This window comes from Pestalotiopsis fici (genome assembly GCF_000516985.1).
Source record: "Pestalotiopsis fici W106-1 unplaced genomic scaffold PFICI_Scf_1, whole genome shotgun sequence".
Taxonomy (NCBI): domain Eukaryota; kingdom Fungi; phylum Ascomycota; class Sordariomycetes; order Amphisphaeriales; family Sporocadaceae; genus Pestalotiopsis; species Pestalotiopsis fici.
Window position 1 is genome coordinate 156,620 of NW_006917091.1, and position 21,612 is coordinate 178,231.

General features: G+C 50.6%; 10 protein-coding genes across 10 annotated transcripts; 6 read left to right on the plus strand and 4 right to left on the minus strand.

Annotated features, from left to right (window-relative positions):
* Positions 1 to 694: 694 nt before the first annotated feature.
* Positions 695 to 1,673, plus strand: PFICI_00045 (uncharacterized protein; the record flags this gene model as incomplete). Its single annotated transcript, XM_007828626.1, has 3 exons — positions 695 to 839; positions 889 to 1,242; positions 1,294 to 1,673. The coding sequence occupies 3 exons, from the start codon at positions 695 to 697 to the stop codon at positions 1,671 to 1,673; spliced, it is 879 nt and encodes a 292-aa protein (XP_007826817.1).
* A 426-nt stretch (positions 1,674 to 2,099) lies between these two features.
* PFICI_00046 (uncharacterized protein) lies at positions 2,100 to 2,868 on the minus strand (the record flags this gene model as incomplete). Its single annotated transcript, XM_007828627.1, has 2 exons — positions 2,100 to 2,453; positions 2,524 to 2,868. 2 exons carry the CDS (start codon positions 2,866 to 2,868, stop codon positions 2,100 to 2,102), a joined length of 699 nt encoding a protein of 232 aa, XP_007826818.1.
* A 1,787-nt stretch (positions 2,869 to 4,655) lies between these two features.
* PFICI_00047 (uncharacterized protein) lies at positions 4,656 to 5,714 on the plus strand (the record flags this gene model as incomplete). Its single annotated transcript, XM_007828628.1, has 1 exon — positions 4,656 to 5,714. One exon carries the CDS (start codon positions 4,656 to 4,658, stop codon positions 5,712 to 5,714), a length of 1,059 nt encoding a protein of 352 aa, XP_007826819.1.
* A 582-nt stretch (positions 5,715 to 6,296) lies between these two features.
* On the plus strand, positions 6,297 to 7,166 carry PFICI_00048 (uncharacterized protein; the record flags this gene model as incomplete). The annotated part of the gene is made up of 2 exons (XM_007828629.1): positions 6,297 to 6,634; positions 6,698 to 7,166. The coding sequence occupies 2 exons, from the start codon at positions 6,297 to 6,299 to the stop codon at positions 7,164 to 7,166; spliced, it is 807 nt and encodes a 268-aa protein (XP_007826820.1).
* Positions 7,167 to 7,292: 126 nt separating this feature from the next.
* Positions 7,293 to 9,158, minus strand: PFICI_00049 (uncharacterized protein; the record flags this gene model as incomplete). The annotated part of the gene is made up of 1 exon (XM_007828630.1): positions 7,293 to 9,158. The coding sequence occupies one exon, from the start codon at positions 9,156 to 9,158 to the stop codon at positions 7,293 to 7,295; it is 1,866 nt and encodes a 621-aa protein (XP_007826821.1).
* Positions 9,159 to 9,875: 717 nt separating this feature from the next.
* Positions 9,876 to 11,453, plus strand: PFICI_00050 (uncharacterized protein; the record flags this gene model as incomplete). Its single annotated transcript, XM_007828631.1, has 4 exons — positions 9,876 to 10,723; positions 10,777 to 11,184; positions 11,234 to 11,375; positions 11,442 to 11,453. 4 exons carry the CDS (start codon positions 9,876 to 9,878, stop codon positions 11,451 to 11,453), a joined length of 1,410 nt encoding a protein of 469 aa, XP_007826822.1.
* Positions 11,454 to 11,927: 474 nt separating this feature from the next.
* On the plus strand, positions 11,928 to 13,034 carry PFICI_00051 (uncharacterized protein; the record flags this gene model as incomplete). Its single annotated transcript, XM_007828632.1, has 2 exons — positions 11,928 to 12,844; positions 12,911 to 13,034. The coding sequence occupies 2 exons, from the start codon at positions 11,928 to 11,930 to the stop codon at positions 13,032 to 13,034; spliced, it is 1,041 nt and encodes a 346-aa protein (XP_007826823.1).
* Positions 13,035 to 14,877: 1,843 nt separating this feature from the next.
* On the plus strand, positions 14,878 to 15,601 carry PFICI_00052 (uncharacterized protein; the record flags this gene model as incomplete). Its single annotated transcript, XM_007828633.1, has 3 exons — positions 14,878 to 15,038; positions 15,201 to 15,376; positions 15,558 to 15,601. The coding sequence occupies 3 exons, from the start codon at positions 14,878 to 14,880 to the stop codon at positions 15,599 to 15,601; spliced, it is 381 nt and encodes a 126-aa protein (XP_007826824.1).
* A 468-nt stretch (positions 15,602 to 16,069) lies between these two features.
* Positions 16,070 to 18,261, minus strand: PFICI_00053 (uncharacterized protein; the record flags this gene model as incomplete). The annotated part of the gene is made up of 2 exons (XM_007828634.1): positions 16,070 to 16,701; positions 16,761 to 18,261. The coding sequence occupies 2 exons, from the start codon at positions 18,259 to 18,261 to the stop codon at positions 16,070 to 16,072; spliced, it is 2,133 nt and encodes a 710-aa protein (XP_007826825.1).
* Positions 18,262 to 19,279: 1,018 nt separating this feature from the next.
* On the minus strand, positions 19,280 to 20,898 carry PFICI_00054 (uncharacterized protein; the record flags this gene model as incomplete). Its single annotated transcript, XM_007828635.1, has 2 exons — positions 19,280 to 20,422; positions 20,500 to 20,898. The coding sequence occupies 2 exons, from the start codon at positions 20,896 to 20,898 to the stop codon at positions 19,280 to 19,282; spliced, it is 1,542 nt and encodes a 513-aa protein (XP_007826826.1).
* Between the last annotated feature and the right edge of the window lie 714 nt (positions 20,899 to 21,612).

Genomic DNA, 21,612 nt, shown 5'->3' on the forward strand with positions numbered 1-21,612 from the left:
ATATACTCAGAAAACCCGCTCACCATTCGTGTCCTCTGACGGCGAGAGATTCCAATACTCAGCGAATCCATACTGTACCAACGTGGATGCTTGATGGAAACAACAAAACACGAAAAAAGTCTTTACTGCAGCTCAAGATCAATGTATTGCATATTGGTCATGGGAGAATTGTTACCTGTCATAAACGCAAGGATATTAACGCGCCACGCAGCGGCTAGGTCGTGCGGCAACTTCGCGTAACACAACGCGAAGGGTTTATTGAGTCCGTTTGCTCAGACCGATTTTCCACAGGTTTATACTATCCTTGACTTGAACCTTTTGATTTTGGATACTGACTGCAACAGATATCTGTTCTTGCTGCTTTGGCTGATTCCTGGTATGCTCAGACTCTGGTTCTGACAGCAATTGCTCGAACATCCTAGACACCACCATTCAATGCGAGACTTCTTGGCTACACTCGTTCACCGTATTTTCATATTGAATGGCTGTGACGTTTCAACCTGAATTGCCAACGATTATTCTGTCGGAATAATAATCTAAGTGCTAATCGCACACCAATGAAGGTGGCACCCCCGTTCAGCCCATCACATCAATACCTCCCTAATGGCAACGCGTGAACGCTAGATTGATATCAGGATTTCCATCCAGTGGCGGTTCATGACTTTTGAGCCTTTGTTATCCAACCATTGTCGACATGTCACCCACAGTCGACCCTGACTTCATCCCTTCCACCAAACATTCGCACGAACCGTCTCAAAATCCAGTCAGAGTTGAGCAGGCGCAAAAGAAGAAGATGAAGCGGAAACCAAAGGCCCAACCAAAGACCCCGGCCAAGCCAGGTTAGCTAAGTTCTCTTCAGCCTATAGGCAATGACTAATGCGAAAACAGCAGGACCGATAACATCATGGGAGGCCGTCTGGCTCGCGTACCATGATGTAAGGGCAAAGTACCCGAGACTGCACAACACGCCCACGTCACCACATCTACGGGTTCTTCTCAATCTCCCGGCCGTGAGGGAGCTCCGATTTAATGAGCACTACGGACGCAGGCACGAATTTAGCCTGGCGACGACGACACCGACCAAGAACCGCAACCTCAAAGCCGCCCTCACACAAGCATCTGCCGAGCTATCGGAGCAGACGTGTACGCGCTGCGCCAACCACAAGAACCCCTGGGATGTTTGTGTCGGTGGTTTGGGATGTGCTGGATGTACATATAATGGCCAGAGGTTCAGATGTTGCCGTAAGTTTAGAATGCCGATCGCTTAATATCGTTCTAACTAGAGTGCTTCAGTACCTGAGCCCGTTCCCCCTTCTGAGAACCAAGAGATAGCGGCCGAGAGTTCTGGAGGACTGGTGCTGGGCCATATGGGCTCTACATCGCCTCTCAGGGCAATAGCAGAAGAGAGCCTTGGCCTGTTCCACCTAAGGTCTGGAAGGGTATTGTCCCAGATTGCCAGCGAGGTTCCTGGAAGTAGTGACTTTGAGGATCAGCCAAATCGTCGGCATACTGGATCGTCAGAGGGTCATGCAGAACCCGTACTTCCCACAACTCCAGAGCGCCGCAGACAGATACAGGCCATGACAGACACAGAGAGGATGGGCGCACTGCGTATTGCTACGCTGGACCTGCGGCTCCTGTATGAGGTGATGCTGTCCGAGGGCAAGAATTGAGCTCATGTCGATGACAGCGCCCTGAACAAGGACGATTTATCAAGAGGGTATGAATATGGATAATGAGAGTGAGCGGATCTTAGATGTGGCAAGGGAGATGCCTTTCGCGGACAAAATTATTGTTCCACGTTGAACATTAAACTACTAAACGAATGCTCCCAAACTGGGGAAGCAGAGATCGTCAACACCTTTGATGACCATGTCCTTGACACCAGCTTATAAGCATTCGTCCAGCGTCCTCATCCACCCAGAAACCTTGTCTAGTATACTGACGACTCCTTGATTTCTTCGCATAAACGCAAAGACTACTACAAACGTAGTTGCATAAACACTTGACGTGCCTTTGCCCTCGGCGCAAGTTGAATCCCAAGGTTGACTCGCTCGTTTTCTATCCGCTGAAAGAGGTTTGACCCACTGAGAATTCGCTTACTCAATCAGGACCTCAAACGAGGGCTTCTCCCTCAACTGACTAAACCAGGCCCAGCTCTTGTCGGCAATATTGGGTGGGTTGCGAGTCGGGTGGTCAGCCGTGACCGGCCCGCCGACATTGATGAGACCGACCGAGACGCCCTGCTGGGTATACGTCATGTTCATGCTCTGCACCATGTTGCGCTGCGCGGCCTTGACCAGCGACAGGGCAAAGAACTGCGGCACGGGCTGGAGAGGTAGACACGAGCTGGTCACAATGAGAGAAGGCTGGGCCTTGGGGTCCTTTTTGGCCAGGTCCAGCAGGTGAGGCATGTAATGCTGGGATACTGTATAAAGTCCGGAAACATTGATCTGTGAATTATTTGATATTCAGCTCAACGTGAACATGTGTATATCCTGGCATAATGCGGTGGGATCTTACTTTGAAGTCATATTCAATTTCCTTGAGATCATGGGTCAAGAGTTCCGAAGGTCGAACCCGAGCGGCATTGTAAAAGATGCAATCCGGCTTCCCAAAGTCGGCATCCGCCTCGGCGAGAGCCTTGGCTAGAGCTTCGGTGTCGGCAGCATCGACCTGGTACGTCTTGACCTTGCCGTTGCTCCCAATAGACTCCTCCACTGCCTTTTGCTCGCCGGCAAGGCCATTGCCACTTCTGGCAAATAGCGCCACATTGGTGTAGCCATTGGAAGCGAATAGAGTGGTGATGGATCGGCCAATGCCTGGACCAGCACCAATGACAAGAAGTGTTTTGTTTTGGTGAGCCATGTTTGTACGGTCAAAATTGAAACTCCTCAAACTCCAAATTTTAAGATTGGATAGCGCTGGTGAGATGCGGTCTTGGCCAAAGGCAAACTTGAAGGTAGTTTTCCCAAGTGATTGAGCTGAAGATGGAGTTCTGATGATGTGAGGGTATAGTATAGCCAGTGACAGAAAACAAGACAAAGTCAAAACGAAGGACCTGGTAGAGCGTAATCAATGCCAAGCATCGAGGGATCCGTCAGAATTTATAGAAACCTGTACCAGCCAGTGGACAAGCATTTGAGTGCTTACATTGGATGAGGCTAACGGCCGCTCTGAAATGTGTCTGACAACAGGACCGCCGCGCAGTAGCTCTAGTAGCGGCAAATGTAAGACACAGACTGAATCGGAAAGGTTATATTACACGTCTGACGTCTGTGACATGGTCTATTGGAGCAACATGGCGTCTGATATGGCATTGATCAACGCCCTCTTTATGACAACTGAGCCATGGAGAATCAGCATTGCTACTCACAGGGCGTCAATGTACCCGTACAAGAAGGCATTCGTTTCATGGTATTTACTGCATGGTATGGTGAAGCAACCATTCCTGATAGGGTCCGGGCATTGCGAATTGGTCCCTATTTGTGCTTTAGTGCTGACATTGTTGCGCTGTTGCCTTTATAGGACGTCCACTGGTATTCCTGATAGTGATGGGGAAGCCAGCTAATCAATGCGCGGCGATGCAGCCGCATAAACAACGTTGGCCGCCTAGTACTGTACGTGTGTATCATTGCGCTCGTCGGGAAAGGCTGCTACTCAGACTGACCATGTGCACAGTTCCATGAAATACAATTTGCGTTACTGACCCAGCAGCGATTCCTTTTAATTTCTTGTCCATATGGGAAGCGATCATGGTCATTATTTCCATGCTGCGAGCGCCGCTAGGGCCTCGAGGGCGCCAGCGAGTCCAGCGGCAGATAGTACAATCTCTAGCAAAAGTTTGTTGCTCTTCTTGTTTCGAGGGCTCAGCAACACTAGCAATAAGCACGTACGCATGCTCTCATAATGCTTTTGCATCTCCGCGGATTACCAGGACAAACATGGACCCTGCCATGCGACTCCTCCTGTACTCGATAAAATGACTTGTAGGTAAAATATTGTCCCCTAGAAATTCGAAAATCGGGATGCTTGATAATCTGTCACGTCAGACCCTAAAACATGAATGAGTAGTGCACGAGGCTTCTGCTTAAAGTGAACCAAACAGGTGCATTAGTGGGAAGCAAGAGGCCTAAAATTGAGATGGTCCCGGCTGTGCAAATGATTGGTACAGCTACGCGGGGCGTCAAGCATACCCTTTTCTAATGAACCACGAAAGGACCTACGAATCCCGTTGGATATCGACCAAGTCCAATTTGCTTACACCTCCATCTTGGCCCTGTGAAAACACGTAAGCATGGTTCAAGTAATACTTGAAAATACTAATCATGGTTGTGTTTGAACTTGGAAAACTGGGGAAACTATCTTGTACGTACTATTACCACGAGCTTCCACTAGCTCCGATGTGAGCAGCAGCGGGCCGTGGTTATTGTTGCGGATGGCGATCATATCATGGATGATTCATACCTGATTTGAACCACATTATAATAGTTGACATACGCTGACTGGTCGACCAAGGATCTTACTTACCTTCCTTCAACCTGCAACTCGACAGCCACGTCCATCTGCCCAAGCCCTTTGAGGCACCGAGAAAAACCCTGCCCACAACCAAGGTGAACCCCGGATTTTGGTATTAAGCAAAACACAAAGAGACAATGGTGCTGCACGAGCAATTCGCATGGACCTCGTCCCCTCTAATTGTCAATGCCCCCATGGGTGACTTTGCCGGGCCTGATCTCGCCGCCGCCGTATCCCGTGCTGGCGGCCTCGGCATGATCGGAGCCATGTTGGACCCGTCCGTCTTGTCAACGCAACTAGTGCGAGCATCCGAATTGCTTTCCGATCTCAAGGAGGGTAGCGGCAGCAGCAGTGGCAGCAGCAGCCTGCTTCCCTTTGGCGTCGGCTTGATCTTGTTTGCCTTGACCAACAGGCGGGCACAGGTCATCCAGGTGCTTCAGCAACACCCACCCGCCGTGGTGTGGCTCTTTGCCGAGCCCGAGCTGAGGGATTATACCGTGTGGGCCGAGGCTATTCGCCAGGCGCTCCCCGGAACGCAGGTCTGGATCCAAGTCTCGTCCGTGGCCGGGGCGCTCGAGCTCGCCCGCAGCGCCAAGCCCGACGTGCTGGTGATGCAAGGGACCGACGCCGGCGGCCACGGCTGGGAACGGGGTGCGGGCATCGTGTCGCTGGTGCCCGAGACCAAGGACGACTTGGCCCGCGCAGGGCTTCCAGTCCGGGTCGCCGCCTCGGGCGGTATTGTGGATGCGCGCGGCGCCGCGGCGGCGATTACGCTCGGTGCCGAGGCCGTCATAATGGGCACGCGCTTCCTGGCTTCCAAAGAGGTCGAAGCCCATCCGGAATACCAGCGACAGATTATCGAAGCCCGGGACGGCGGACAGGCAACGGTGCGCGCCGTCATCTTTGACGAGCTGAGGGGTCCGAATATTTGGCCGACGACTTACAATGGCAGAGCCCTCCTGTCCCAGAGCTACGACGATCACATTGCCGGTGTTCCCATTGAACAGATCCGCGAATCTCATACCCAGGCCAAGGCAGGAGACGACAAGGGCTGGGGCGAAAGCCGGAGAGCAGTCGTCTGGTCTGGCACGGGCGTTGGATTGGTAAAGGAGGTCCTGCCGGCCGCGGAAATTGTTCGTGAGGTCAGAGAGGGTGCGAAGCAAGTTCTTCAAAAAGCTAGCAGTCAATGGGCGTAAATGCATATGAGTTACATTGTAGTTGGCGATAATTGATTCAACAGTTCACTGTTGTATCTTTTCGCGACTATGGACTGGGCAGTCCATAATTGAATCAAGATTGCTGCGCTCATAGGATACCACCAATTTGGTAGTTCTTGTACTGCAGACAGTTATAGTTGTGTCAGTTCGTCCAATTGCGCCAAGTCGATGCCAGCACAGATTATAGGCAGTGACTTTTGTCCACTTTTGGCCACCTACGCCAGGCAAACTTAGGTACCTATTTTACGCCCCGCAGACCTCCATATTATCGGGACTCACGTTCTTGATCTCGAACTTGTCAACTATGCGGATTGCGCATGACAACTTCCAATCACTCATGATCGTGTTCGATGCGATTTGCCCTTTCCAGAACCCCGGCAGACATGGATCGTCTAGGGGCAACCATCCTTGATTGGCGGGACATGGTGGCTCTCCACTACAGAACCTCGTATTCAAGTACACCGATCTTTGGGGACAAACAAGTATTTCAACTTTGATAGACCCTCGAACTTGACTCCGAGTTTCAATACCTTCATCAAGTTGTTGTAAATAATCGAAAAGATGAAGTCGAGTCTATTTTTGAGCGCTCTAGTCTTTGCACTGAGCGCCTCGTCTCAGGCGACCACCTATGACACAACTTGGGCAGGGCCAGTACGAATAGCGGAGCGCTTCAATGGCACCGCGGGCGGCTTCGATCGCGTCGAGGCCACGCTCGTGATGCCCGAGCTCAGCATTCCGGCGAACCCGCGCCAGCAATCAGACGAATACACGGCAAGCTTTTGGATCGGCTTCTCTGGTTTCTTGTCCTCTGCAACTGCCCTCTCTGGCCTATGGCAGGCTGGCGTTGTCATGTCCATTTGGGAAAACGGAACGACAGAGTATACGGGTTTCTACGAGTGGTGCGTTTCCTTTTCGTCCTAGCTAAGAAAGTCGGGGCCAACACTTTGTTAACATCCCACTAGGGTGCCAGAAGACCCAATTCAAGTCAATGCTACTGACCTGGCCATATCTGCCGGCGACCACCTTGAAGTCATTCTGACCACCACAAACAACGGACTGGTCGGATCCGTCGTCATGACCAACCTCAACACCAGCCAGCAGTTCTCATACAGCCAAGATGCGCCTGTATCGTGGCGCGGGCCGACCTGGCCTGCTCTCGGAACCTCGGCCGAGTGGATCATGGAAGCCGGAACTTATCTCAACGGGCCACAATATATCTTCCCTGACTGGAGCAATGCAACTATCATCGGTGCAAAGGCTTGCTATAGTGCCGATTCAGCTTGCTTCCCGCCCGTGTCTGCAGACAATACGTCGCTCAATGCCATGACGGCTGTCTACTGGAATGATACCCAGACACTGTATACAAAGTCTTACGTTGAGAACGATGTAGTCACGATAGAGTATGTAGAGGAGGTTGTGGATTTAAGCTAGAAAGTCATGCCCTGTAATGGAGCTGGTTCTGCTTCAAAACGGCTCAGGCGCTAGCAGCTTGTAACGGGTTTCCCACAGTTCTTGTAACCATACCGTTTTCTATTTTCGCATGTCAAAAAGCGCTTGTCACAGTCGAAATACGTCGAAATCTTCTTGGGCTATGAGATGTTGCCAATCAGCATCAAGATCTCCACGTGCTCTCTTTTCCCACAAATCCTTGATCATATCTTCTATGACTGCAACGTTTCTCATACCGAGTCTCCGCTTCTTTTGGAACCACGCCGACATTCGTCGTTGCAAACCCAAAGAGCAACATTCAGCACCAAGCACAAGGGGAGCCCACATCATGACTGATCCTGCCGAGTCTTGCGTAGCTTGCTCTATCAACTCTAGTTGAGCGATACCCTTTTCGACGAGTGCCTGCACTTGTTCCAATGGTGAATGTCGAATGGATCGCTGGTAGTGTACCAGTAATGCATAATAAAATGCTTGCGTCATGTAGTGGACAATTGCACTATGTTCCTTTGGATTCGGATCATCTGCACTTGGTGGAAAGTCCAGGTACAATTGAAGTTCGAATCGATCTAGGTCTGAATGTGGCACATTTCTGTCTAATGCTACCGCAAAGGCATTGATGCGATCAAGATTTCTCAGGAGCGATTGCGAGATGCCGTAATATGGGAATGAAAACTCTAGTTTCTCTGCACCATCGTCCAGAAACGACTTGAGTTCCGCAGGCACGGAATAACCGCAGAGAATCGCCATCGGAATGAGGTGGACCTGAAAGGCGAGAGAAATCTGCAAGCCAATGGCGGTTTTCCGCAACTCGGTCAGATAGGCGATTCCACCGTCGAGATGGGTTCGCCATCTGCCAGTCGTGCCAGAGATGGCCTCGACGGTGATGCAAGCCATGATTGCCATTGCCAGAGACTTGGTGTGATGTTGATCGGGCTGCGCTAGGTTGTGGCGAAGATGGTGAATGGCCTGTTCGTCGTGTTTCCAGGCAAGTGCTCTGTCCTGTTCATTGGACCTACCGCCAAGCTCGTAAAGATTATACGCTGCGCCGGCACAAATCGCGTGAAAGACGGCAACATCGGCTGTAGACTCACTCGGACTCATCATGACACCCTTCAACGCCATTGGCAACATCATTGAGCGGCATGGATTGTGAGGCTCGTCGACGAGGACTAGCTTACCACTGGTAAAAGTGACCCAGTGGTGGATGAGCCGTTTCTCGCAAGAGGGCGTCTCAAGGGAGTCCAGATGCCGTGTCGGCTTTGGGAGGGAAGAAATGCCTGCCTGCACCAGACTCGGGGTATGGTTCTCACTTCTTGCTCTGTCCTGCTCGACCCGATCCAACAGCGCGCATCCAGAGTCTTCAACAGCCAATTGTCGCGGTTCAGACTCCTGTGAAAGCGGTGTCAGACCATGTTTGAGGTGAAGAGTCTGCCGATTGGGAACACTACTTGCCAAAGGTGAAGCGACGAGGTTTGTAACTTTCCGAGTCACGTTAATGGAGATTGTGTCTAGGTCGTCAATGCTCTCTTCTGGGTCTTGTACACTTGACGATTGACAACTGTTTAGGTTGGACTGTGAGCACGGCGAGTCCCGCTGCAAAGGGAACACTGAGAACAGCCCCCTTTCCAGTCTAGAAGAGCGAATAGGACAATCATCAATCCTCTCCAACATTGCGTCGAGTTCCGAATCGGAACATTGTGGCGCGATCCATGCTTCCGCATTTTCGAATGAACGCATACTACGCCTCGTTCGGGCAGATTGCGTATTCACGGCATTACCGTCAACGTCTTGCTGGAATTGCCCCTCGCCGTCGCTCAACAACCAGGTGAGTCGGACGCCATAGCCTTCACACTCGACTCCGAATAGCCTGCATCTCTGACAAAACGGCAGCTGTTCATCGCACTTGACGCGACGCGACCGGCAAGTCCAGCAGCCTGTAAATGTCTTTTTGCGTGGAGTTCTCACACTGGCCATCAATGATCTTGTGGTTGTTAACAGACGAGGGATTCCACAACGAGGACGGAACGAACAGGAAGTTGACAGCGAGGACAAGTCGGCATAAATTGCCTTCAAAAGGGAAATGAGGTAGAGGTGGATCCCTTCCGAGAAAGCGAGCCAATCGCTACAGGACATCAAGCCTCATCCCTTGCCCCTGGCGCTCCGTAGTTGGTCGCTAATTTGGTGCTTGCAATCCGCTTCTAGCGCTGAAAATAGCGGGCTGCTCGCTTTCTCTTGCCTCTAAATACCACTACAGTATAATTGCGTTGCACGCGATGAACACGGAGGATGTCAATAATGTCAACATGAACAAGCTCCACGAATAGTTGATTGACACCATTGGTCATTTTCATACAGCCGGTGCAAGACCCGCTTCAAAATTATAACTTGACCTTCATCTCGCTGTAAACTTCCCAGCTTTGAGTCTTGTCAATGAACACGGCGCTAAGAGCAACCTCGGGCGGATCAAGGATCCTAAGGATCATTGAGACACTACTTTGATCTTCCATCTGACAAAGTCGAAAAGATGTCTTCACTGTTCAAGTCAACTCGACTCGGTTATTTAAACCCCAGGGGGAACCTCCTCAATGTTGACCATGATGTGCGACATCCCTCTCCTCTGTCAGTTCCAGTTTGCCGCGACCTGCGTCAAAGCAAAGACATCTGAATCTCAAGCCGAGGGATCACATTACCATGCCTCCCACGATCCGCGATCGGGGCTCAAAAGCCAAGTCGACCGACACCAATGATTCACCCACGGCCGAGATAGACTACGAAGGTGTGCCGCTGAACCACTTTGAATTCGGAGGTTCCCTCGGTACATCTGCTCTGATCATCGGCTTCCCTCTGCTCATGTGGTACATGTTTGTCGGAGCCAAATACTACAATGGAAACGTGCCGCTCCCATCCGACGACCAGACATGGACCGATTTCGTATACCACTTGGCGAGTTTGGCATATACTGGCGCCTTCCCTACTCGCAAAGCCTGGATCATTTACTGGTCCTTCTTCGCCATGGAGATGGCCTTTTACTATGTACTTCCTGGCGTTACTGGTCACGGCAAGCGATTACGCCACGAGGGCGACAGACAGCTCAAATACTTTTGCAATGCCTATGTCAGTTTCTACACCACGATTCTGATCGCAGCGGCACTACACATTAGTGGTCTCTTTCCCTTGTACACAATCATCGACGAGTTTGGCCCAATCATGTCCGTGGCCATTTTTTCGGGGTTTATCAACAGCATCGCTGTATACATCTCGGCAATGGTTGGCCAGAGAACCCATCGGCTTACTGGTTATCCAATCTACGACTTCTTCATGGGCGCCGAGCTCAACCCCCGGATCGGCATCTTGGATCTCAAAATGTTTTACGAAGTACGCGTGCCGTGGTTCATCCTGTTCTTGATCAGCTCAGCCGCTGCGGTGAGGCAGTACGAGTCCTATGGCTATGTCTCCAAAGAAGTTGGTTTTATTGTTGCCGCCCACTTCCTGTACGCTAATGCGTGCGCCAAAGGCGAACACTTGATCATCACGAGCTGGTATGTACACAATCTTGATTCTTCCGAGATTTAAAAATACTAACGTGAATCAGGGATATGTATTTCGAAAAGTTGGGCTTTATGCTTACATTTTGGAACATGGCCGGTGTGCCATTCTCGTATTGTCACTGCGCCTTGTACCTGGCCAACCATGATCCGTCAGAGTACCAATGGTCTACGTTCCCATTTGTTCTTCTTTTCATTGGCTATCTCTTCTTTTATTGGGTGTGGGATACTGCCAATGGCCAAAAGAATGGCTTCCGCCAAATGGAGCGCGGACAGCTCCTCGACCGCAAGACTTGGCCGCGTCTTCCATGGCTGGTTATTCGCAACCCCAAGGCGATTGAAACCACGACGGGCGATCGTATCATGGTAGACGGCTGGTTTGGTATTGTTAGGAAACCGCACTACACGGCCGACATGTACTTTGCCATTTCATGGGCATTGATCACAGGTTTCAGGTATGTTCCCATCAAATGAACTATCAGAGTCGAGCTGACAGTCCCGCAGAAGCCCATTTCCGTGGTTCTATCCTGTATTTTTTTGCGTCATGATTATCCACCGAACTTTAAGAGATGTGGCAAAGTGCAGAAATAAGTACGGCGATGCATGGAAGCAGTACGAGCAGGCTGTTCCCTATCTATACATTCCTGTGAGTAGTTCAAGATATCTTTGGCTTTGATTTTATACCCAGTGGGAGAAACTAACGTGTCCTTAGTATGTTGTTTAAGTATATGAGTGCAGATGAGTCTGTCACCATTATAAAAGTGGGGATGGTTTGTGAAACAGTCTCTTGCGGCCCACGCCAATATTCTATAACACATGCGCTCTCCAATCTAAGAGCAAATTCCAATAAATCAATTTAATAGGCGTCTAATACAAAGCCGCATTTTATCAGATCCATTAGAATGCCATCGATTCTTTGCTGCTTATAAATAGAATCTGCCCCAGAATACTCATTCCGGGGCGGCGCAGCAAGTAGCTTCGGATTTAGCAGTGCATAACTCATCCCTATGCCGACGGAGATCTGTCACAACAGTCACCTATATAACGGCGGTAGTTTCTCTGCTTTGATTGTTAATCAATTTCTAAAATAATTATATTCATTCTCTATCATTTACGCTACCCTATTCACGTACACTCCAGGTGCTATTTTTTCGCAGCACCAAAGCAAACACGCCAAGACCCAACCCTGAATTCAATCATGGCACCCAAATTCGACGTGACTCCAGAGAAGCGCGCATCTTTTTTGGCATTTGTTAAACGTCAATTATTCATCACTCCCCCCTTGCCGACACGCGACGATGCAGATCTAGCCGGCAAGACCGCCATTGTCACTGGGGCCAACAGTGGCATCGGCCTCGAATGCTCTCGCCAGCTCCTCGATCTCGGACTCAGCAGACTCATTATTGCCGTGCGCAGCAAATCCAGAGGCGAAGCCGCCAAGAGGGATCTGCTAGTAGGCAGAGATGCCGAGAAGCAGCGCGTCGAGGTGTGGCTGCTCGATCTCGAAAAATACGAGTCCATTACTGGTTTTGTGGAACGCGCCAAGGAGTTGGATCGCCTGGACATTGTCGTTAATAATGCTGGCATGATGAAGAAGTCCTTTGGCCTCGTGGAAAGCACCGGCCATGAGTACTTGATTCAGATCAATTATCTATCCATGGTCTTGCTCACCATCCTTCTGCTTCCAATCATCAAGGAAAAACAAACCCCTGCAGAGCCAGGCCGGGTGGTGCTGGTCAATTCTGATGCCGCTGCTCAGGCACAGTTTAAAGAGAGGAGCGCCCCCGACCTGCTCGAGGCATTTGACCAAGAGAACAACTTTTCAGATCAAGAGAGATATTGGACGTCGAAACTATTGGGCCAATTGTTTCTGACGGAGCTGGCGAAGCGCGTTCCGTCCAGTGTGGCCGTCGTGAACGCGCCGAATCCCGGTCTGACGAGGTCCAATCTGGGCGGCGACTACAAGGGTACCGTCGCCGGGTTTCTGGCAGAGCACATTTTCTTGAGAATATTTGGTCGCACACCCGCGGTCGGGGCTCGATCTGTCACGTGCGCGGCCGTCTTGTATGGGCAAGAGTCACATGGACAGTATATCGAGGACGGCAAGATTCAACCGTAAGTCTAGACGTTCCGCCTGGTATTTGATACTTGTACTTTGGACTAAAAAAGATTTCTTGACAGATTGGCGCCACTTATCTACAAACCCGAGGGCGCCAAGATAGCCGAGAGGCTATGGCGCGAGACCATGGAAGATCTTGCGCCGTATGGTGTATCTGAGATTGTGGACAAATTGACTGGGGCATGATGTGTCTATGGTAGTGTGTTATATTGTTCTTGTCCGTACCTTGGACTGTGGAAATGTCTGGTGATTGTACCAAGGTAGAGGGAAGATTACCATAGATAGACCTAGCAGTTGGGTGGGAGCATAACGCTTATTTCCTTTGTAAATGACCCAAAGAAAGCCTAGTCCCACGACAGGAGAAAGGTTGACCTGTTTCCGCAATACAGAATACGATGAAATTAACAAGAGATTTTGGCTGCTGGAAACCCGAGTACGTTGGCTTTCTTTAAAAGGGAACATCGACAGTTATTTGTCACAGGAAAAACCCGAAAGTCTCACTTTTAGCCGTGGGATATTTGTTGTCCCTGGTGGTCTCCAGTAATTTGATGGGAGAATGGACTGACCAGTCTTCTCGGAATGAACCATAATGAAGCACAAATGTGTCCATTCAGGAATTCCCTCACGCGACTAACTCTCGTCTGTCTCTTGATGAGTTGTCATAGGACTAGATATGGCGTTTTGAAGCTCGGCACTACCACTGTAGATGAGGCGTGCAGCAGTGACGGGAGGATAAAACGCAAGCCCATTGCTCAAAGAACGAGCCGAAAGGCATAGTCCAATAGAAAACCGACGGCTTGCTAAAGCTAAACCACACCGGCTGGGACATCAGACCCTGAAGTCTCGGCTGTCTACGAGAGCGACAACCAGATATTCGGGTGCAGTTGCAGCAAACATAACTACCAGAAGTGCCGCTTAGCCGCTGCTCGCGCTGCTCGCGCTGAGCGTCGTCGTTTCAAGGCGCGGGGAAAGTTGAGGAGTTAAGCTTACCCATGACGGGTAGAATGGCCGAAAAGAAAATGTCGATAGAGAGCGAGATGGGAATTTGGAAGTGTTTCAGGGTCCTCGTTACCGCAAGGCAGCCCAGGCAGACGGGATAACTTGACAGATTTCGGGAGGACTGGACCGGCCCATGGGCCTTGACAAAGTTCAAATGCGCATCAACGGCGGCACATGGCTGCACTAGAACTAGCATGAAAGGTGTGCTTTTCTTGGAGACGAGAGCTGGAAAATCTTATCAGGACGGGCCGTTGAAGCAAGAGCTTGCGAATTGTCTTCTCTTGCATGCAAACGCACCACGGTAACAGGCTTACCATACCTGGCGGAAATCGGGCATGGCTATTATGCTCTCACTGGCGAAAAATCGAGTAACATGACCTGCACATGGTTGCCTTAGTAAGTCCGTGAAATTGAAAGAAGTACACCCCCACGTGATGTTCTTGACACATAAAGTAGATATAGAAAGCCCTTCGCGCAATTCTAACCTGTCGGACCACTATAACCGTTCGAGCTATGCGACAATTCCCCAAGCCGGAGACCCTTGATTTCCAGAAGGAAAACAAATCTGAGACAGGCTTGCGCGGGAGAGGTCCCGAGCCTGGTATATGGTTCCACCACTGCGCAGGACGAATCGGTTCATGGCGATCCTAAGACATTGTTGAGGACTTTATACCCGTAGCTGTCAAATGAAGCAACGACAAGAATATAATGGATATCTGGCCCAGCTGTATGGGATGTCTCACATAATTGCCCATACGGTTTGGTATGAATTGCTTCCTGCTCGAAGATATCAAGACAGCATTCTTGGCAGCTGAAAAGTTCTATCCCAAACTGCATTTTTGAAACGAAATGCCGTTCTACTACCTCCGGGTAGACTTTCTGAGGAACCTGATAACAGTGAAAACGAGTATATAAGCCTTTGATTTCTGCTCTGAAGTACTCACTCATTTCAAGCAAAAGAGCAATACAACAAAATAAACACTATTCAGACACTGATACATCTTTGTATTCAATCAGAAATTTCATCAAAATGAAGTTCACGCCAGTCGTCCTCCTCCTCGCGACCCTTGTCGCCGCCCTTCCGGAGCCAGCTCCCGCCCCCGAGGCCCTCGCGGAGCCCGAGCCCGTACCGGAACCCAAGACTGCCGTATCCACCCTGCCCATTCTGCCGCCCGTGGATCTACCCAATCCGTAAGCATCATTCTTGTGTCATTTATCATGGGCCCCCCCTCTTCTGGACCTATAAAATTGCGCGCACACAAACACAGATCAACAGTACTAGACGGCTCTTCTTCACATTATTCCCGTCTATCTGGAAAATAAAACTGTGCTAATTCATGTTTTCTTTTGTAGTCTGTCGCTGCTGACCGTCTTTGGTGTCTGCATTACGGGCTGCATTGAAAAGTCCATTGTCATCAAGACCGATTGCGCCAAGACCCCGACGGCCAAGTGCGTCTGTCCGAGCATCAAGGAAGTCTTGATCGATTCCTCGACTTGTTTCAAGACGTGCAAGCCTAATAATCTGCTAGGTAAGTCCAACAAAAAAAAAAAAAAAAAAAAAAAAAAAGAAAGAGAGAGAGCGAGAAAGAGAAAAGAGTTTATTTTCACTTTCCCTTTGTCCTCGATCTAGCGTGGTGGGACATGGAATTGACTTCAACTGTTTTTATGTACTATAAGCTCACCATCTGTCTACTCTAGCTCAATCAATAGTCCTGGCGGCTGTTGCATGCAAGCTCAAAGGAATCGATATCTAAGGCGCATCAATAGCGAACTTGGATTCAAGATTTGACCTTTCATGAATCTGAGGAGTTTGGGGCCAGCAGTAATTAGAGTGAACCACACGACAGCTTCCAGGCATGCCATGTGGCCTTTTAGGGGGGAACGAAAGCTAGGATAAAGAGATAAGAGCGATTTCAGAGCATAACCAGATGATCTTGGGCGGCCTACACGCCAAGTACTATCCTTTTAGAGTCACTCCTTGTCCATAGAAAAACGGAATAGCAAACCAAAAGCCAGAATTTTCACGTGTGACTAGAGCCCAGTCGATGAGATGATTTTGGTATTCACGCTACTTAATTTGAATAAACGAAACGCCAAACAACTGCTGCTGATGAAAGTGTGCAAACAGACAAAGTGCTTTTGCAAATTCGGCCTGAATATTTTTCAAGGTCATGACATGTAACACATAATAGGCATAACGGACTCTCCATACTCATATCGCTTTACAGAAACATGTTCCTGCTGTCGGCATCCTTCCGCGAAGACCCGGGAGCGGTGTAGTCCACGCCACTCAAATTCGTCAAGTCCTTTTCAAACGTGGCTTGAATCTTGGTGACCTGCTGCAGGGTCTTGAGGTCGAGCTTGATCTTCTCGAACACCGCCAGACTCTCTGCCGCCTTGATGACATTTTTAATCTGGCGCCCATTGAGGTCGTGCTCGGCCAGGGTGGCGATGCCAATGTCGTCAATGTCGACGCCACCCGGGACCATTTTGCAAAAGTTGCTCCATATTTGGATACGCGACTCGATTGAGAGCTCAGTGTATCTGATGGGAATATGTATCCGCGACTTGAAGGCGTCGTCAAAGGTGTTGACGCGGTTCGTGGTCAGGAAGAGGATTCCGGCATAGTACTCCAAGACCCGTAGAAATACGCTCACCATGGCATTACGATGTAGGTCATGAAGCGATCGTCGCTCTAGGAATACGTCTGCCTCATCAATCAAGAGCACGGCCCGCCATGTGGATGTCATGTCCATGATTTTTGTCAACGTCTTGTCAAGGTCCACGCTGTTGGTGCCAAGATCTCCAGAGGAAACCATGTAAAGCGGTCGTTGGACATATTCAGCTACGCATTCTGCAACACAAGTGTTAGTAAAGGAGAATTCGGAAAGGACGGCTGCGGTTGTCACGTACCGGCTGTTAAAGTCTTGCCCACTCCCGGCGGTCCATGAAGGACGCAGACCAGGCCTTGGCCTTTTCCCTTGACAATGTCATCGAATGCCTCCCTCTTCTCCGCATGGGTGGCGACAAGGGCCTGGACTGTCCTCTTGATCTCCACGTCCAGGACTAGATCATCAAAGCACCGTGTGTTCCACTCGATAGGGCACAGCTGGTCAGCAAAAAATTCGAGAAACTTTTTGACTGTAAAAGAGTATCCCCGTACTGTGGCATTGCACAGCAGTAGATCATCGTCTGACAGCTTATCGTGGACAATCCTGTCCGACACAAACTCGTTATTTCCCGTCACTCGCTTCATCAATCGATCTCGTCTGCTAGAGTCGTCACTATTGTTCAAGCCAAGAACGCGGAACGAATCATTAGGTTCGATGCGATGGTAGGTCTTGCAGTCAATCATGACGCGGCCAGTGACATTGAATCTTGCGTAGCCGTCTTGAATTCTCTTGACGGCAATGCCGTCGTATTGCAGATAGTGTTGTCCGACATAGCCCTCGAACTTTTTACCGCGCTCCATTAGTGCGTCGCGGACTTCATTTGCGTTCTCAATGAAATCAAGTGGCATGGCCGGAAGGTCCTCGATATCCTGCACGCCACTGTACTTGGGGATACAAAGGCTCGACTTGCGCGAGCCAACGCGCTCACCGTCAAAGTCTACAAAAGAGACTTGGAGTACCAGAGAAGCCAGCTCGCCAGTGTCATACGAGAGGTTGACGACACGGAAGGCACGTGGCTGCTGGAGGATCTCGCTGTATACTGTTGTTCCGGGGCGGAATATTGTCCAAAGGTGGTCGTAACTGATAGCTTTGGGGCTGCCCTTGATGCACCTCTTGTACGAGGCTCTCTCTGTCTCGAAATGCGTATCAATCCAAGAGAGCAAGAGCTTGAGATGTGCCAAAGACTCCTGGTCATCGTTCTCTTCGAATCGCTTGACACCCGTCTCCTCAAGCTCTTCACGGTAAAAGAAAAGTGACCGATAGGGCGACTCAATCTGCACATCGTCCACGTTGATGGGGTCAGATGGGTAATTGCCAATGACATCGTAAAGGAGTTGCCTGATGGGCTGCGCATTGGCAAAGAGCTTGGTTGAGTTCAGTTCATCCTCGGAGTCATAGTTGCGCACCAGACAAAAGGCAAAGAGCCGCCACCAATCTTTTTGCTTGGGCAAATCAACCTCGACAGCTCGCTCTGTAAAGTACTGCCCATCCTTGTCGTCGTACCGTCGATCAAGTGGTTTGATTTCACACTTCATGGTTTCATCTTGAGGCTCCTCATCTGTTGAGCTTTCTGCATCTGTCTCTTTCTCTGTACCGTTCGCTGCATCTGTGCTCACACCGTTGGGATGAGCGGGCTTTGGCTTGCCGTTGTGATGCACACCATTGCGAACGATGGGTGTCACTCTCTTGGACGGATGTGACGATGCGCCAGATCTTTGGGCTGCTGCCTTGGTACGTGCCATTTTGAATGTCTTGTTGTATCAGACAGATGTTGGGAACGAGAAGGGAATCAAAACGGTAGCCAATATATGAAGGGTTCGGCAACAACGTGAGTAACTGATGTAGCAATTGACAACTGTTCTGACCAATACGTGTTGCAGCATAAATATAACGGACAGAAAGAGAAAAAAAAGTCGGTAATAAAGAAGTGAAGAACAGACGCAAACACAGTTTTTCAAAAGTCACATAGGCAATATCAGGAAATTTAAGCGCATAGCCTCGCTGCTGAGCTAGGGTCGCCACATCATGATTGATGCTCCTGCCTGGCACTGGTTGAGGATTCTCCGAGTCTCTCCACAAGCTGTCGGTGCCTCACAACTCACATGGTGTCCGGTTGCCTTACATTCTTCTTGTACGACGCCAAGTGGTGATGGATCGGCATGGACCGCGTAAATGTCGCAGCATGATTGGCCGCTGAATGGGAAGCGATGTAGGCAGCACAGGTGCTGTGCCTGCTAGCCATCGCGGAGCCTCACCACTGCCTGGTTCAAGCTGGTGTGATGCTTTTTCGGCACAGCCATTTTGGGAAACACGCCACTGTAGCCTGATTGGAAACACAACAACAGGCAAATGAATTTCTTCGAAGCTATCCGCTTGCTTCTGCATGACTGCGTTGTCTGTCGATTCCTGAATCGCGTATCTGCTGGCGTGGGAGGCTTTGAATCACACAACCTGGAAACCCTGGAGGGTTCTTACACTTGATGGACTGTTCTACTGGACCGCCTGCGGTCAGTGAGTAATACTGCCCTGGACCCCAGTTATTGCGGGGCCTCAGTTTAGATATTAGGCGGCCGCTCCACCCCCGCGCCAGGCATCATGGACACCTGTAGTGTATAGTGGCGTTCAGTGGGACCTGTGATATTCCATGTCATGGATTCACCTCACAATTTCTCGATTCCAGCCCGGTGAATAATGCCTGGGGTTTGATTTTGGGTTCATAAATATTACTCATGATTGCAGCCTAGACATCCACAACCCAACTCAAGACTCATACTCGCAGACTATCCTCAAGTACCGCGTAATCGGATACTTTCCAGCCGAGTTGGTCACCTGCAGAAGAATATGGAAACCCATTGAGACCCCCGTGTTGGGGTTCGTCCACTCTACAGGCGCCGTGAACTGTATGGCCGTCCCCAACGTGGCGTTGGCGAATCCGGCATCATTAGTCGCCAGTACCTCCCCTGTCCCATTGACCGCCGCGATCGGGACCTCGACGTACGAGGTCAGGAACTTGGTCGGCTCCGGATAGAGCACCCATTCAAACGTCAGGTTACCGTTGCCGCCAGCATCCGGGTCGACCGTTAGCCCGGCGTCCAAGAGGTATGTCTGGTTCGGCGCCACCGTCAGGAACAGGGGGTCCGGCCCTTGGTGCCCATTGACGTTGATCACGGGCGGGTGGCCGGCGTCGGTAAAGTTGGGCGTCAGCGTCCACTGCATGCGCGCGGCCAGGTCGTCCTGGTACGCCGAGCGCCAGCGCCAGATGGTGGCCTGGGCCGTCGAGTACGACTGTCCGTCGGCGCCAATGACGGTGTCGAGGCCGTTGACGTATTGGTTGCTAATGTGCGCCCTGCCCTTGGCCACGTCCACGGGGGCTTGAGGGAGGTTGTATCGCCCGCCCCAAGTACCCCAGTCGATGCGATCGCGGTAGACGAGGCCGTTTTGCACCAGCCAGAGGAAGCTGGGAGTGTCGCCTTCCATGCCGTACTCAATTTGTGGGTATACGGCGCCAAGGGGGCCGAGACGAACGTTTGTGTCCAGCCACGGGTTCAGCACCGTCTCATTGTCGACACAAGCGCACGTCGCCAAGTTGATTCCCGTCCAAGTAGCGGCACCATAGTCATTCCATGCGTGGACAGAGACAATGTAAAAAATCTCTGGGTAGCGTGCACGTATCCAGGCACCTGTATCGTCTTGATCGGATATGGTGTAGAGCCTGATACGGGACCGCAGTGCGCTGGCTTCCGATTCCGACAGAGTCTCATCCATGTATTGCAACGCTTGCGCCAAGGTGTTGGTACCACCCCAAGCCGTGACGAACAGCGGATCTTCAGATGCTTGCAGACTGGCGATGAGACGCAGTGCACCCTCACTTACGGGCTCGTCCAAGGCAGCACTTCCGTATATCTGATTTCGCGTTAGCTACTCCTTGTCCACGTTCGACTATTCTTGGTGGCAGCGCAGCGTGAAAGGGACACTCTTACTTTTGGGCCTGATGTGACAAGCTGCAGCAACTCATCCGGGCTCTGATACTGGGCAGACGGGTGCACATGTTGGTTGAGGTTATCGACAACCTCTCCATAGGCATTAATGATTCTCTCCATTTCCTCGGGATGCGTCTCATTCTGCAGCCACCACGACGTTGTTGCACACAGCCCAGTGGTGTTGAACTCATTAGAATACAGCAGATATCGCACCAGCGACATGGAGTCATCAGGCTCATTGAGAATATCCGACAAGATGAAAATCCTTGGTTTGTAGCTAAAGGACTGGAGGTTGTCCGTGGCCGAGTTTCTATTGCTAATAAGGCTATGGACGCCCGTGACGGCTTGCGAAGCAAGCTGCACGGCCAAGAGCCCGGCTGCAAATCCGTAGCGAAGCATACTGAAATGATCGCAGAGTTGTTTGGTATCGGAAATGAGGAATTGATGACGGTATGAATGATTGCTGCTGAATCAAATACAGGCCTCATATATATACCAGTGGCAGACAAGTCTCTTTCGCCTCCTTGACTCCTCGTTCCCGGGCGGCCATCACGACCAGCAGAGGCCACAACAAGGGATATCCGTGCATTTGGACTTCCATTTTCGAACGTCAACATCAAGGTAATTGCTCATTCACCGCTTCGAATTTCCTGCTTGGCATTGCATAGGAACAGTGCAAGAGCCCTGGCGTCATTTGTTGTCTTGCCGGCGCTTCCCCTTTCCACTTTGGGCCACCATGACTATTGGAAATCGTGAAATCCCCCAAAACGGACAGGGGAAAAGAACAAAAGAGACTGTGGCCCGTCTTGTCGGCAGCTTTTCCCCTCATACAAAGACGTTCCCCAAGATCATCATTAGTGGGGATAAACTTATGGTCGTATCCACTTGGGCCAATGGACTATTATACGGTCTGTGGAACGAAAAAAAGTACGGAATTCACCATGAACACGGCTACAAGTCCGGGGTAAAATGCGGGGTTGGCAAAATCATGGGGTACATGAAGATTGGCACGTTGCGTTTGATTGTCACCATTCGCGAATCTCGGGAATCTCCCTCGGGTTCGGTCCGGTTCGGATTAATCGTGATGCACACAACTTAAAACCCCCCCCCCCC